The 15,811-nt window shown below is 40.5% G+C and overlaps 1 protein-coding gene across 2 annotated transcripts in view; it reads right to left on the bottom strand.

Annotated features, from left to right (window-relative positions):
* GRHL1 (grainyhead like transcription factor 1) overlaps nt 1-15,811 on the bottom strand; it is a 59,626-nt gene that overhangs the window by 16,555 nt on the left and 27,260 nt on the right. For both annotated transcript variants that reach the window (XM_063314394.1, XM_063314385.1), the window contains exons 9-10: nt 3,860-4,018; nt 1,533-1,620 (exon numbers count right to left, since the gene is read on the bottom strand). In XM_063314394.1, the coding sequence (XP_063170464.1) occupies nt 1,533-1,620; nt 3,860-4,018 (247 nt within the window). The remainder of the gene's footprint in view (nt 1-1,532; nt 1,621-3,859; nt 4,019-15,811) is intronic.

Here is a 15,811-nt window from a genome sequence, read left to right as displayed (position 1 = left end):
AAGCTTCCCAGCTAAAATATGGTTTATGAGTTCAGTGAAAGAAATTCATTTATTTTATCCCATGGAACTCTTACAGTTTGGCTCTGAATCCATTTCTTAATCATGCAAAACTATATTTTGCTTAACATATATAGAAAAAGCTGGTAATCTTTTATATGATCTCACACTATGATATGGCAAAAAATAAGTTTTCTTAAATGGCCAAAATCCTCACAAAATCACAAATCTCATAACATTCTTGTATTTTACAATAAGATGTTACATATTTTCAATTGAAATCTCATCTGATTTTTATATTCTTCCCTGAAATTTCATGCAGGAACGTTGGAATCTTGCAAGATTTGGCAATCTCATGAATTTTCAGCCAGATACAGATAAAGATATAGTTATAGACATAAGTAGATATACTGTAGGTATAGATATAGACATAAATATAAATGATATAGAAATATATATAGGAATGTTGGGGTTCTATAGAGGCTATTTATGAATGTTGTGATCTGTGGGACACAGAAATGATACATTATCAACCTCTAATATAAATCAATGGAGTTATCCGTTTCCTAAATGCCATTACTTAGTCAAAATGGCACCAGGCACACATCACAGAAATGTTAGCCAACTATAGGAACCCCAAGGATTGTAGAAATGTAAACAAACAAAAAACCTTTGAAAAAACTCTGGTGGTTCCACTACGATGACTGAAAGTGGGGGAAGAAAATCTAGAAAATCAGAGAATGGAATGGTTGAAACCCTGAACTGGGAACCTGCTTTAATACAAGCCCTCATTTTTGGAATAAAATTTAAAATCAACTTAAGGACTTCGCTCAGGCCATAGGTAGGAGAATAATGTAACAGTACAGTAACATTCTGATGCTGCAAAAAATGGTAAAATAGTCTAGCAAATACTTTAATACAGTCTTCTCCTGCTTCTCCTCTGCAAATGTTACTAGTAGCTAGAGGTGGTCCTCATTTAACGACCACTTGTTCAGCCACAGTTCATACTTACAGCTGTTGCAGTATTCCCACAGTCATGTGATCGCAATTTGCGACCTTCCCTGCCAGCTTCCAAGAAGCAAAGTCAATGGGGAAGCTGTCAGGAAGTTGAAAGTCACAGTCATGTGAGGTCCTTGCTTAACAACAGCAACCAGGACTGCCAGAACTGCCATTGCTAAGTGGTGCGGTCACGTGGTTTTTTTATTTACGACCACATCACAACAACGTTTCTGGCCCATTTAGAGTTGTTAGGCAAGAACTACCTGTCTTATTATTTGTTAGGTAGCACTGCCTGTCTTACTGCGACAAGATTCAAATTGTTTCCATTCTTTCTTTTCAAATGGAACATGTTCACCTCTTAACTCAAAGTCTAGCTGAACCAGTAATTTAATTACCCCCATAGTCAACACAGGTGACTTTCTTTTTCTCAAAAAAAAAAAAAAAAGGAAAAAAAGTTCATTTCTGACATATGAAGTAAATAAGGTTTATTTGACTATTTCCTCTCCATTAGAGGGCATTCTGTGTTTTCTACTTACAGGCATTCAGCTGAGAGCTGGGGTCACTGCACTTGCCTTTTCTTTTGCTCTGCTTCCGTTCTTCATCCCGGATCTTCCTTTCTGCTCCCTGTAGGTAGGTAGGTAGGTAGGTAGGTAGGTAGGAAGGAAGGAAGGAAGGAAGGAAGGAAGGATAATGTCCAGTTCTTGAATTTTCTTTAAATCTACCTTTGGAGGTGAGCTTCCCTGGTCTCTCTGAAGTCAGACACCACACAAGCTAGTCAAGCTCTAATACCTTCAGCAGAGCCAACTTGGTATTATCGTGTGTGAAGCCTAGCTACCATACATACCATTCAGGCCTACACTGTCCTAACAAATATGTTCTTTGAAGTAGTGGTGAACACCATCATTCACTTGTAAACAATCTTAGCAGTTGTTTAAAATGTTGTCTACAACTCCCAGACCATAATTTGTGGGCAAATTGTATAACCAGCAGAATGCTTCTTATCTGAGAGCGGAAGGGGTATGCCCCACCAGGCTGAAGTGGCCAATAGGACTTGTACTGATCCTACCCCAAAAGGTCACCTAACCATGCTACCAACAATATGGCAATGAAGTGGGTCAGACTATATCCACGACAACAATAACAAGGGGTAAAGAAGGAGAACATCTGGAACATCTAAGGACAATTTAAACTTGTCTCAGGTATGTGCTGGGTATGAGATGAAGGCAACATCATAGAGACAGGACAGAAAAACATGGTTGGTGGTAGGACAGGACTGTTTTGGTTGCACTTCAGGGATGCCAGCCAAGGAAAGGAGTAACCTTGGCTGCATATCAGAAACTGCCCCAAGAACAAGAAGCAGTCTTGAAAAAAAAGGATGTTTCTCTAGGGAATACAAGTGACTGGTCTGTATCTACAGGCCAAGTGATTTTTTTAAAAACCAAATCTTTAAAAGTGCCTGCCTATAGAAGCATTAGATGTTCAAATTCCCCTATAAAAGAGGTTTTCTGGGCTTATACAGCTAAATTAAAAACATAAAATATAATATTAAAGACTATAATAAAACAGCACAAAATTAAATGAAACAAATAAATAAAAGATTGAGATTTATTATTGACTACAGCATGCAAAAAATGCAGACATATTCCTGAAACTCCTGAGAAAATGGCAGGTTGTATCATGCCAGCTGATCAAAAGAAGCCGAAATCTGAATTGAGCTTTACAAATTCCTTTTGGCCTGCTCTTGTCTCTCTCCAAGCAAGCAGCTTTGATTAATAAAACAGAGATTTAACAGATAAGCCTTGTTTCCCAAATGTCTCACTCAAATTTGGCATGATTTTTTTTGTTGATGGAGACAGAATTTATAGGACAGAGTGACCACTTGGTAACAAATGTTGTGGAAATGCCAAAAGTCATTGGGAAAGAAACCAAGTAGGCCAAAGTTGGCAGACTAGATGAAGCACATTGTTATGTTCTTAAAAGCTGAAAATAACTAAGGTTCACAGTTTCCCTGGATCAATAATTAATTGGGTTGTGTTATCAATTTATTTCAGAAAGTCCAGTAGGACTAAAATTATTATCTTTGCAATCCACAATTTTAAGGGCACAAATCTTCTGGGCAAGATTTGTGAACTGAAATAAAAATGCAATCAAAATGCTATCAATTATAAAATTAAATTTAACAGGTGGAATCTAAGAAGGAGTAGCAAATTCATGTTGATTGTGACTCAGATTTATTAAATATCCTGTGTGTATAAAGAATGGAAGTCCAGCTGTTTATTTTATGCTTTTTCTACTGGAAATGGAAGATGCGTAGCATTAGTACACACAAAAAGGAAAAGGCGGTCGTGCTGAAAGATTCCAAAAACTATGTTAGGGATATAATTTTAGACCAATTCAAGGTCATAAAATAGCGTTCAGAGTTTTGAGTTCTCCGGGATTCTTCATTGTGCAAATTGGTAAACAAAGCAAGAGGGGAAAAAAAAGGAGGGGGACACTGTGGAATCTGCCTTTGGCTACCAGCTGTATGAAAGGTGGACGTAACAAGCAGTTAATCAAATCAGACACTGTGAAGTGCTGAAAGAAATTCTGACTGCATTTCAGTTCTCTCAAGGGCTGCTCTGTGGAATGAACATACTCTGTTACTTTGATGCTCTTCTCTTGACATCTTTTCACTGGTCACCTCCCCACTACCAAGGAATAACCCTCTCTTTAATCAACCTCAGTGAACCAAAAGGTAGCAAATCACCTTTGTATCTAAGATGCTGAGATTTTTTTTTCCGTTTGCATGTGTTGGTACCCCTGACTGGCTAAACTAAATGTCTGACTGAAACAAAAGACTCAAGAGGGACTTGAGCAGCTTTACCTTGTCACAGAAGACTTTAATCTGGCAGTAAGCTCTGTGTATGGGTTTGTTGCTTCTGTTATTGTAGCTGTAGGTGTCAATCTGAAGATTCAGAGGGAGTCCTTTGACACCTTTCTGAGAGGAGAAATCTGTACTGAGGCAGTTCACAGCGATGAAGACCTGCAGGACAAACCAAGCATAACCATTCTTTTCTGAAGCTGCTCTGAAAAATACTTAAGTGTCTTCCGTTGTGCTACAACACCTCCCTCCAATATTCATACAAAAATCAGAGCAAAGAGACATTTTCACCCATCACTATCCAGAATCCAATACCACAGCCCACCTCCAACTATAGACTGGGAACATTAGAGATATGTCCTTTGTTGACATTTCGGTTCAGTCCACTGCTGTACTGCCCAAAACTGATTTTTATTTGGGAGTGGTATACCAAAATAGCCCAGGTATAGATTATGATGTTGTGACTTGACTTAAGAATTACAGACTGGTCCCAAGTTCAGCCCCTGGCATCTCCAAGTAAGGTATGACAGACTCCCTTCCGGGAGGACACCTAGAGAATCACTTCAGTCACCTTCAGCAAGTCTAGACTTGCTAGCCCAATTTTTTCAGCATAAAGAACCTCCTACATTCTTAATGCAAATGCTGTCTTATTGGCTGAGCTCCAGAGACCGGAAGCAGGTAGGGTTCTGTTCCTCAGAGAGTGGTTTTGGCAGGAGATTTGGGTCTCCCAAACCTGCAGCAAAAGTTATTGACTACTGTTGCACTGTTTCCACTCCCAGGAAAAGGTCTTTGTGAAAATTTCTATCTCGGGTGCCAAAATAACAGCCAGCCCTGGATACTACGCATTTCGACATCAGGAGTACCCTCTCCAAATCTGCGGCTGTGCCTCAAACGAATTACCCAAATTTGCTAAACATGACATTAAATAAATAAATTTAGGTTTAGCTATCTGTACATTGCAGACCAAGGGCCTATTCATATAACTAAAGCTTTTCAGGCTTTTATCTCAAAGCAGCACTTATTCTACATGTTAACCCCATAGAAGGTGCACTTACAGATTTTACAAACATAGTTAATTCTCAATTATGGAACAAATGCTCATCTGGGACCCCGCAAAATAACTGGGGCTAGTGTCTTGATGAACCTAACAATCTGTACACCAGCTTAGATTTCTTTCTCTCTCTCTCTCTCTAATTAGATATTTTAGAAAAAATACAAAAACAGGAAAAGAAAAGGGAACCAATGAAAGGGATAAAAAGATACAATACAAATAATTAAATACAAGTACCAGCGTGGATTTCTGTTTATTATACTACAGCTGATTGTGGCTTATGCATTCAAGAAATGTTAAACGTTGCACAACTGCTATGTTCAGTTGTTTTTCTCCTCACATTTATTTTTAGTAAGAGTATGAAATCTGAAAGAGCAGGGAACTGGCAGTGCAAGATACTTGTATCTCATAGACTCACCCACTGCTTTTAACTCTTCAAGGTAAGTTTAAAATAAATCATTCTTTGAGACTCACTGCCTTAGCACATTAATTGTCAAGGACTCAGCACAATTGTTTCTGTACCCATTATGTGAACACACTTGTCAATCAACGACTAATACTAAGCAATATTGTTCCAGTAATAGTAACATATAACATAATTTACTATACCTCTTATTTTATTGCTGCTTTCTTTCAAATAAAAACTAAATTTAGAACTGATCTATGAGGGATGTGAGCCTCCTAGTGGAACATGCAAGACATTGCAACACAAAACTGAGACCTCTTCCTAATTCATTTTTGTGTGCAGTATGTCACACCATAAAAGCTTTTAACTGTATTAACAAAAGAGGGCAAAAATATTTTTTTTTCAAGACAGTGAGATAGCTGTCTAAGTTTCTACTTTTAAAATTGGATTAACGAAACATGTAATGATAGAAGTATTATGAGTCACATGAATAGCCTCATAGATTTTTTTTTAAGTAAAACGAAGAAAATTGATGCTTGGGGGTGGGGGGAGAATCTTGAATCAGTGTTTTAAAGGAAAAATAAAGGTAGGTGACTATGCCAGTATTTCCCACCCAAAAGTTGCTTAAGAACCATGTAGCCAATGAAGTTGCTGAACCCCTTCAGCCTGTACAGCAAGATTCCTCTTACCACAGTCTTTCTGGTTTTAGAGGACTATTCCGCATTCTCAGCTATATGAAAGTTGGCTTGTGGGTTTTGATAACCATTTTCTATCATTTGCTCTTCAAATACAAATTTAAGAAGGGGGTGATTATGTACAAGCGTTTCAGTATCCAAGTAAGCAGGCCGATGCATTTTGAGGTCCTGCTTGTGCAGACAGATCAAACAATTCTTGGGAAACTCTCAGATAACCACAGGGCATCCATTACTGGAAAATTGCTCAGTGCATGCAAAAAAGAAGAACTGCTACTTGCATGGTAACATTATCCTTCACAGAGATAGAAAAGAGAAGGTCTTGGAGAAGCATTATACTACACTCTATCACTCTGTCTCCAGAGAAGCTATATTTCAAAACTAAAATTAAGAGTTCAAAATATACAGTAACATAGTCAAGATGCCTCCATGTATCATCTGAACAGAGATGAACACAAATTTCTCATTTCCTTACGCAGCCACAAAAATAGAAGAACACTTCACTTTTCTCTTGAGATGTTGGGTCGTGGGGGTGGGGGGAAGCTAGCAGGATATTCACAAGGAAGCAAAAGGGGTGGTCAAATTACCAGTTCATTGCTCTACTGTCATTTTTGCAATAACAGCAGCCAATAAAGAATAAAGAAAGCTTATTGCTGTCACAGTTCTTGGTAAATCCTCCCATTAAAAATGATCTGAGTAATTCCTCTTCCTCTTTAAGGAAAGTAAAAAAATCCTTGATCAAGGTCACCACCATTACTACTTCACTGCTCAAAAATGTGTGGAGAATTTTGAGAGGCCACCTCTGCACAATCTAGATTTAACCTCTGGAGATACCTTCCCTAATCGTGAAGTACTAGGACTTCAATTTATCCTGGTCTATTACCCTAATACAGATTTGATTGATCAATTTCTGGAGTTTCCTTCCCCACCAACAGGGCTTACAGACAGTTGCTGTAGCAATTTTGAAAAAGAAGCTGAACTAAAAATTCAGAGTTACAAAATTTTAAAGCATCTCTCACAAGACAGTAATGTATAAAACAGGGACAGTGGTTTACCAGAAAAAATAGACAGAGATATATAGCATTCTGTGAAAACCTAATGGAAGAACAGCACCTGTGACACTGAGAGAAAAATATCCAGAGTATTATTCAGGAATTCACAGGGCCAGATTAGTATGCTGTAAGTCTGCCTAGGTTAAGTGGGTGTGTTCGCTTTGTAATATTTTCCCACACTTAAGGATGATGAGAATTATTCATTCAATGAGTTTTAATAAATGGGAATTATACACATACTGTATGTACCTCTATCCAATTGCCTTGAAATACCATGTCAGCAGATCTGATGTGGATAATCCCATGGGAGATGTTTTGTACATTTGACAGATGCAAGATCTAGGAGCAGTTGATACAATCCAGGCTACAAATTTTTTTAGCAGCAACCAAATGGAAACATGAAAGAATATATTCATTTGTCAGAACAATGATCACTGTATTCCATAAGTAACTTTTGAGTGGAGTTTTAATGTATATGTAAACCAGAGATCTATTTTCTTACCCTGCATTGGACAGGAGGCAATGTAGTTGCTTAATTAGGGTTGCTAGGAAAAGATCATCCAAGCTGGCACTTTAAAAATGGCTGACATATTGTAAAGGTCAATTTGGATTGGTCAAAGAAAGAAGTCACTGATCTACTGGCAATTAGAAAATTCACGAGGAACATAGTTAATGAGATTTTTAAAACATAAAAAGATCTGTCTGACAATTGGAAAGTAACAATTTGAGTTGGTTGTTCTTGAAGGGAACACAGCTCTGTGCTGGGAGAAGAGCAAACCTTCCAGTTTGAGGGAATTTTGCTGGAAAAAGATGGTGAGGCCAAGGCTGGAAAGAGCTGAAAGCAAAAGAAGCTCGTAAGAGATTTAACAGGGATAGAGTTTAACTGATTTGAAGAGAAAGCCAATGAGCGCTTATTAGCTGGGGACAATTCTCTTACATTACAGGAAAAGTAATCAAGCATATTCAGTAAAAGTTAGCTACCTTAACTTTGAGGAAAATGCTTTATCCTCACTGTAAACAAATTAAGTACAGGTAGGTAGGTAGGTAGGTAGGTAGGTAGGTAGATTAAACCAGGAAGATTCTGTGGTGGTTATCTTTCTCTTGCCAATGCAATTAAATCTGAGTAAAACTGAGGGGTTCCTTTTGGTGGCAGCAGCTAAAAGAGTTTTTAAAGTTAAAATTTAGAAATATTACTAAAAGAAAATTACCCAGCAAGTCCCACTAAACTACATCTCAAAGTTTGCTGCTCATGGTGAGGTAATCTGTATGGAGGCTCACTGATACAGGCAAGCAGTTTCCCAGTAAGAAGGATGAACAGCCTACAGGGTGGAACAAGTGGCTCTTTAAATCTATTTAGCAATCCAGTGCCATGACCTGTCAAGATATACTTTAATTATGAAGATTCTTTTCATGTAACCCACGCTCAGAGTAATGTTGTCATCCACAAAAAGAGAGTGGGTGGATGAACACAGTTTATGGGAAACCTCTGGGTCAAGCGTGGCCCCTCCCTTGCCTTCCCCATAATGTGGGCCAAGCCAGAGGGCCTGCAGGGGAGCCTGGCTGCAGTCACCTGCACTTTTTCCCTGGAGGAAGGCGCAGAGCAGCTGATCCTGCACCCGCTTCAGCCACCCTGGCAGGGGCTCTGGCAGTGGAGGCCAGCTGCTTTGGACCTGGTATTTAAAGGTGCTCCTGCAGGGGGAGGGAGAACTACATGACCTGTTTGAAGGAAGGAAGGAAGGAAGGAAGGAAGGAAGGAAGGAAGGAAGGAAGGAAGGAAGGAAGGAAGGAAGGAAGGAAGGAAGGAAGGAAGGAAGGAAGGAAGCTTCAAAGCGCTGATGCCTCACTCCTGAGAGGCAGGACTTGGCTTCTGCCCCAGCTTAAAAGACATTCAGCCCCTGGGAAGAAGTCTGGGCAAGAATCCCCCCCTTGAGCCCAAGTCTGTTTCTCACTCCTGGTTTAAGTAAAGGTTACAAGGTTTATCCAGTAAACCGATCAGTTGGGATTGCCTGGCCCACCTATAATCCTATGCACACATCCCAGAGAGTAGGTCGCTGAACTCCCTAAGATTGATTTCTGAGTAAACATTTTTGATGTGTTATGATTAAAGCTGTACCATATATTTTCCAGAAATTAAGCCTCGCTGAATACAAAGGAGTTTTCTTTCTGGAGTAAACCTGAACAAAATTGGGATGCATAGCTTTTTGGCAGGAGTTTTACAGTGTTTATTTATATTTCATATTTTGTCACCGCCCATCTTAGCAAGTTATAAATCTTGCTAATTTTTGAGATTATATTGGCTGGCGCATGTTGCTGTTAGAGCAGAATTAAAGCTCACACACACTTGTCGTTTATTCGTTCAGTCGCTTCCAACTCTTCATGACCTCATGGACCAGCCCACGCCAGAGCTTCCTGTCGGTGGTCAACACCCCCAGCTCCCCCAGGGATGAGTCCGTCACCTCTAGAATATCATCCATCCATCTTGCCCTTGGTTGGCCCCTCTTCCTTTTGCCCTCCACTCTCCCTAGCATCAGCATCTTCTCCAGGGTGTCCTGTCTTCTCATTATATGGCCAAAGTACTTCAGTTTGGCCTTTAATATCATTCCCTCAAGTGAGCAGTCTGGCTTTATTTCCTGGAGGATGGACTGGTTGGATCTTCTTGCAGTCCAAGGAACTCTCAGCATTTTCCTCCAACACCACAGTTCAAAAGCATCGATCTTCCTTCTCTCAGCCTTCCTTATGGTCCAGCTCTCGCAGCCATATGTTACTACGGGGAACACCATTGCTTTAACTATGTGGACCTTTGTTGTCAGTGTGATGTCTCTGCTCTTAACTATTTTATCGAGATTTGTCATTGCTCTTCTCCCAAGGATTAAACGTCTTCTGATTTCCTGACTGCAGTCAGCATCTGCAGTAATCTTCGCACCTAGAAATACAAAGTCTTTCACTGTCTCTACATTTTCTCCCTCTATTTGCCAGTTATCAATCAAGCTGGTTGCCATAATCTTGGTTTCTTTGAGGTTTAGCTGCAAGCCAGCTTTTGCACTTTCTTCTTTCAACTTCATCATAAGGCTCCTCAGTTCCTCTTCGCTTTCAGCCATCAAAGTGGTATCATCTGCATATCTGAGATTGTTAATGTTTCTTCCAGCGATTTTAACTCCAGCCTTGGATTCCTCAAGCCCAGCATGTCGCATGATGTGTTCTCGTACAAGTTGAATAGGTAGGGTGAGAGTATACAGCCCTGTCGTACTCCTTTCCCAATCTTAAACCAGTCTGTTGTTCTGTGGTCTGTTCTTACTGTTGCTACTTGGTCGTTGTACAGATTCTTCAGGAGGCATACAAGATGACTTAGTATCCCCATACTGCTAAGAACTTGCCACAATTTGTTATGGTCCACACAGTCAAAGGCTTTAGAATAGTCAATAAAACAGAAACAGATGTTTTTCTGAAACTCCCTAGCTTTTTCCATTATCCAGCGGATATTGGCCTAGTTCGTCTGCCTTTTCTAAACCCAGCTTGTGCATCTGGCAATTCTCGCTCCATGAATTGCTGAAGTCTACCTTGCAGGATCTTGAGCATTACCTTACTGGCATGTGAAATGAGTGCCACTGTTCGATAGTTTGAACATTCTTTAGTGTTCCCCTTTTTTGGTATGGGGATATAAGTTGATTTTTTCCAATCTGATGGCCATTCCTGTGTTTTCCAAATTTGCTGGCATATAGCATGCATTACCTTGACAGCATCATCTTGCAAGATTTTGAACAGTTCAGCTGGGATGCTGTCGTCTCCTGCTGTCTTGTTATTAGCAATGCTTCTTAAGGCCCACTCAACCTCACTCTTCAGGATGTCTGGCTCTAGCTCACTGACCACACCGTCAAAGCTATCCCCGATATTGTTATCCTTCCTATACAGTTCTTCCATATATTCTTGCCACCTTTTCTTGATCTCTTCTTCTTCTGTTAGGTCCTTCCCACCTTTGTTTTTGATCATACCCATTTTTGCCTGGAATTTACCTCCAATGTTTCTAATTTTCTGGAAGAGGTCTCTTGTCCTTCCTATTCTATTGTCTTCTTCCACTTCCGCACATTGCTTGTTTAAAAATAATTCCTTATCTCTTCTGGCTAACCTCTTTAATTTTGCATTTAATTGGGCATATCTCCCCCTATCGCTGCTGCCTTTTGCTTTCCTTCTTTCTTGGGCTACTTCTAGTGTCTCAGCAGACAGCCATTTTGCCTTCTTGGTTTTCTTTCTTTGGGATGTATTTTGTTGCTGCCTCCTGAACAATGTTGCGGACTTCTGTCCATAGTTCTTCCAGGACCTTACCTACTAAGTCCAGTCCTTTAAATCTATTCTTCACCGCCACTGCATATTCCTTAGGGATAATAGTGAGCTCATATCTAGCGGATCTGTGGGTCTTCCCTAATCTCTTTAGTCTGATCCTAAATTGTGCAATAAGCAGTTCGTGATCTGAACTACAGTCAGCTCCAGGTCTTGTTTTTACTGACTGTATAGATGTCCGCCACCTTTGGCTGCAAAGGATGTAGTCAATCTGATTTTGGTGTTGTCCATCTGGGGAAGTCCATGTATAAAGCCATCTCTTAGGTTGTTGGAAGAGAGTGTTTGTTATGCAGAGTGAGTTGTCTTGGCAAAATTCTATCAGCCTATGTCCTGCTTCCTTTTGTTCTTCCAGGCCATGCTTACCTGTAATTCCAGGTGTCATTTGACTGCCAACCTTAGCATTCCAGTCTCCCGTGATGAAAATAACATCTCTTTTAGGCGTGTTGTCCAGTAGGTGCTGCAGATCCTCACAGAACTGCTCTACTTCAGCTTCTTCAGCATCTGTGGTTGGGGCGTATATTTGGATCACTGTGATGTTAGATGGCTTGCCCTGAATTCGAATTGAGATCATTCTATCGTTTTTTGGATTGTATCCAAGCACTGCTTTAGCCACTTGACTATTAATTATGAAGGCTACTCCATTTCTTCTGTGGTCTTCTTGTCCACAGTAGTAGATCTGGTAGTCATTTGATGTGAAGTGGCCCATTCCAGTCCATTTCAGTTCACTGACGCCCAAAATGTCTATCTTTAATCTTGACATCTCACCAAGAACCACATCCAATTTGCCCTGGCTCATAGATCTTACATTCCAGGTTCCAATGGTGTGTTGATCCTTAGAACATCGGATTCGCCGTTCACCACCAGCACCGTCAGCTGCTAGCCGTCCTTTCGGCTTTGAGCTAGCTGCGTCATCACGTCTGGGGCTAGTTGAACTCATCCTCTGTTCCTCCCTAGTAGCATTTTAACCATCTTCCGACCTGGGGGTCTCATCTTCCGATGGTATACCGACATATCTCTGGTTGTACTGATCCATTTAGTTTTCACGGCAAGAATACTGGGGTGGGTTGCCGTTACCTTCCCCAGGGATCACATTTAGTCTGACCTCTCTGTCATGACCTTCCCGTCTTGGGTGGCCCTTCACAGTTTAGCTCATGGCATCATTGAGGTGCTCAAGCTCCAGCACCACGACAAGGTAACGATCCTTTGCTGAAGTCACACACACTACAGGTGCCTTATAAGGAAAAAAAGACTACTAATTGTGAATTGTTAAACTGCAGTTTCTCATACACCTTCATTATCTCAGAAGGACAAAGCTGTGAAAGCGTAAATGTTAACTAGCTTTAGCTAATTAAACAGATTGTAGTTGGCTGTCAGTCCCCTGTCACTTGTTATCCCAAATAACTGGCTTGGAACTGCAGCCTAGAGGGTACTTTTCTTTTTATTAAGGCCTCATAGGGATTCAGAGTAGCATAAAAGAATTCAGCATAGAGAGAAAAACGATAAGCAAGAACTTTCAGTGGTTCAGCCTGAAAAAGCAACATAAAAGAGCAGCAGCCATTTCATGAGATTGTAGTACTGTAGAGAGGAAAATGGGAAGATAACAGGCCATTTCATTGAATGCCAAGATGTCAGCTCCATTTGGTTCCTGAACTATTTTTATTCCAGCTGGATGCTGATCACTGTATTATAACTACGGCAGAATCTGGATTTTCTCCTCTTCCCTCCTCATTCCATTTTTCTTTTGTGCTAGGCCTTTTAGCTGTAAGCTTAGGCAAATAAAAAGAGATTGCCTTGTTTTTATTTGTCTTCCATAAGGCATGTGGAAATCTTTCCAGCTAAAGAACAAGTAAAAATGCCATAAACAAATTAACAGATTATTCATAAAACATATTAAGATAGAGAAATCTAATAAAACCTGTATTTAAAAACTGCATCCCCAAATGGAAAAAGGGAAGGAGGGAACAATGCACAAAGATCACCTACTCAAAGCAATGATCACAAAGCTCTGAACTGCAAATACAAGGAAGAAGGAACAAGAGATTACAATCCTCTGCACAGTTACTCTCAGCACATTCCATTGAACACATTAGAATTTATTTTTAAATAAATGTGCAGAAGACTGCTAACGTCAGTGCTGTCTGAATTATCACAAATGCCAAGTGTGACTGACTCATCCATATGTTTCTCATTTAGTTTCATCCTAACCAAACTGGTAATACAGACAAAAGGGGCAACACCTTATTTTGAAGAGCCATATGACTGAGTGTGTCATGAGAAAAAAATGTAAATGACCTTGTAATCTAAAGGAGTGTATTAATATAATCAGTGCAAGAAAAGGAGTCGAAATCAGATTGGAGGACCTAGTGTACCTTGTGCAAGGAAGTGCTGAGCAAACCAATATAAACTGGTGAGGGGGGTCCTGTTCATCTTCCATTCTTGATAATATACTGTATGCTCCAGCCTACCTTTATCTTATAATGCATGAGGATTCACTCCCCTTTCTCCACCAAAACTGAGCTGCTACCCTCCGTTTTTATTTTTATTTTTAAGAATTCCTACAGAATTTGAAGTGATGCTACAGCACAGATGGGAAGCCTGAAACTGCCCCCAGTCCCCCTCCTCCCCCAGCATCCTATCTGTTTCTCTGGAGATTGCACTCCTGATATTTACCTACAAAATGGCCACATTTTGACAGCACATTTTTTCTCTTTGGTGGCAAGGTCAGGCCTGGAACGAGAGCAGAAAGCTCCTGAGAGATGAAATTGCTTCACCCTCCATTTAATAAAGAGTCCCAAACTGTGCCAAACTGATCAGCAAAACAGCCAAATTTTATCAGTACAATTTTTGAGTTAAAGTCATATACAAATAGAAATTGGAGAAGAAGTCCTCTGAGAGATGAATTGTTCCAATTTCTACTTTTAAGTGCTCACAGTGGTTTAAAAAAAGGCCAAAAAAAGGTTAGGCCCACTTCATCTGGTGATGTCACATCATCACTGGAAAGTCTCATCCAGCCTGCCAAGTCAGAACTTGCAGCTTTTGACACAGCGGGGGTCAGGGCCGCAACTAGGGGGGCAACCGGGGCATGTGCCCCAGGCGCCGCGCTGGGGGGGTGCCAAAATGAGCATGGAATCCATGTTTGCCCCGGGTGACAGAGACCCCAGTTGCAGGCCTGGCGGGGGTTGCCTACCCTATGCCAGAGGCTGGTAGGAGCTTTCCCAACAAATGCATCTATATGTATAGCATATTAACAGGTGGATGTCGGTGACCACTGTGCCACAGGCTGGTACTTGATCTCTTCTAATCACAAGGAGATCAGGACCAGGAGCAGTACTTGATAGCCCTGAACAGTTGCCAAAATCCTAGACTCAACGGCCCAACAAAGTTGCCATTTGGCCAATCCACTGGGCCCATGTCATGTCCTTTGGTTCCTCTCAATGTGCCTCTAAGGACTCAACATTGCATTGGTCAGAGGAATTGTAGGAAATTATAAACCTGGATTCAAAATCTACCCAGTACTAACAGATAAACTTAAGGCTAGGATGATGAGCAGAGTAAGGTCTGTGGTTGGAGGCTCTTCCAACCATTGAGCCTACTTGATCAGCTTCATAAAGAATGCAGATAATCCACTAAACCCATTCATCTGGATGATGCATTTCTCCCTAAGACAGACGAGTCATCTGTATTGGCTCAGTGGTACTGGCCGTGAAGTTATGAAGGTCTGAGCTACTTACAGCATCTTAGTAGTTCACACACACTCTCTGGATTTCCATGCTATTTTGAAAGCATTTGCACACAGGGGTGTATCTGCAAGGGCCCTTCAGTCCCATTAGTAATTTGCATACAAGTCAGCTCCATTTTATTTCATTTTTAAGCATACAGTGATAGATCAATTACTTGGGGTGGGGGGGAGGGACAAAAAATAAGAGGTTTTTCCATATCAGATTACAGTGCCTCTCAAATAGGAGCTCCTTCCCTCTCTTCCTGCTCTCTACCTCACAGCCAGAGTGCTGGATCACTGTGCCATCCCAGGATACGTTTCTTCTGGGCCACAAGGAGTAAACAAAATAACTGGTAACTGGTTTAAGAGTACCATCACAATCAAGAGAGAACTAACAGTAAGGATGATATTTGTGGCTGATGATGCCTAATTCTTAGTATCAGCTGCCAGCACTATTAAGTTCCTCTATCACACACCAAGCAAAATGTTTCTGGAAGAAATAATAGTGAGGTTCCACACTGAGGAAGGGAAAGTCACTGTTCTGCCCTATTCCTGATTTGCATTAAGACAAGCTTTGTATTAGAATATCCAATTTTGGAAAATCAATAGGTCCATGTATTAAAAAAATAAGAAATATGTTTATGATTTTAAAATGAAATTAATTAGAAAATATTATTTAACAATGTTTAGAAGGTGATGGA

This window comes from Candoia aspera, chromosome 1 (assembly GCF_035149785.1).
Source record: "Candoia aspera isolate rCanAsp1 chromosome 1, rCanAsp1.hap2, whole genome shotgun sequence".
Taxonomy (NCBI): Eukaryota; Metazoa; Chordata; class Lepidosauria; order Squamata; family Boidae; genus Candoia; species Candoia aspera.
The sequence above is the reverse complement of the archived record's forward strand: the minus strand, read 5'-3'. Positions and strand labels throughout refer to the sequence as shown.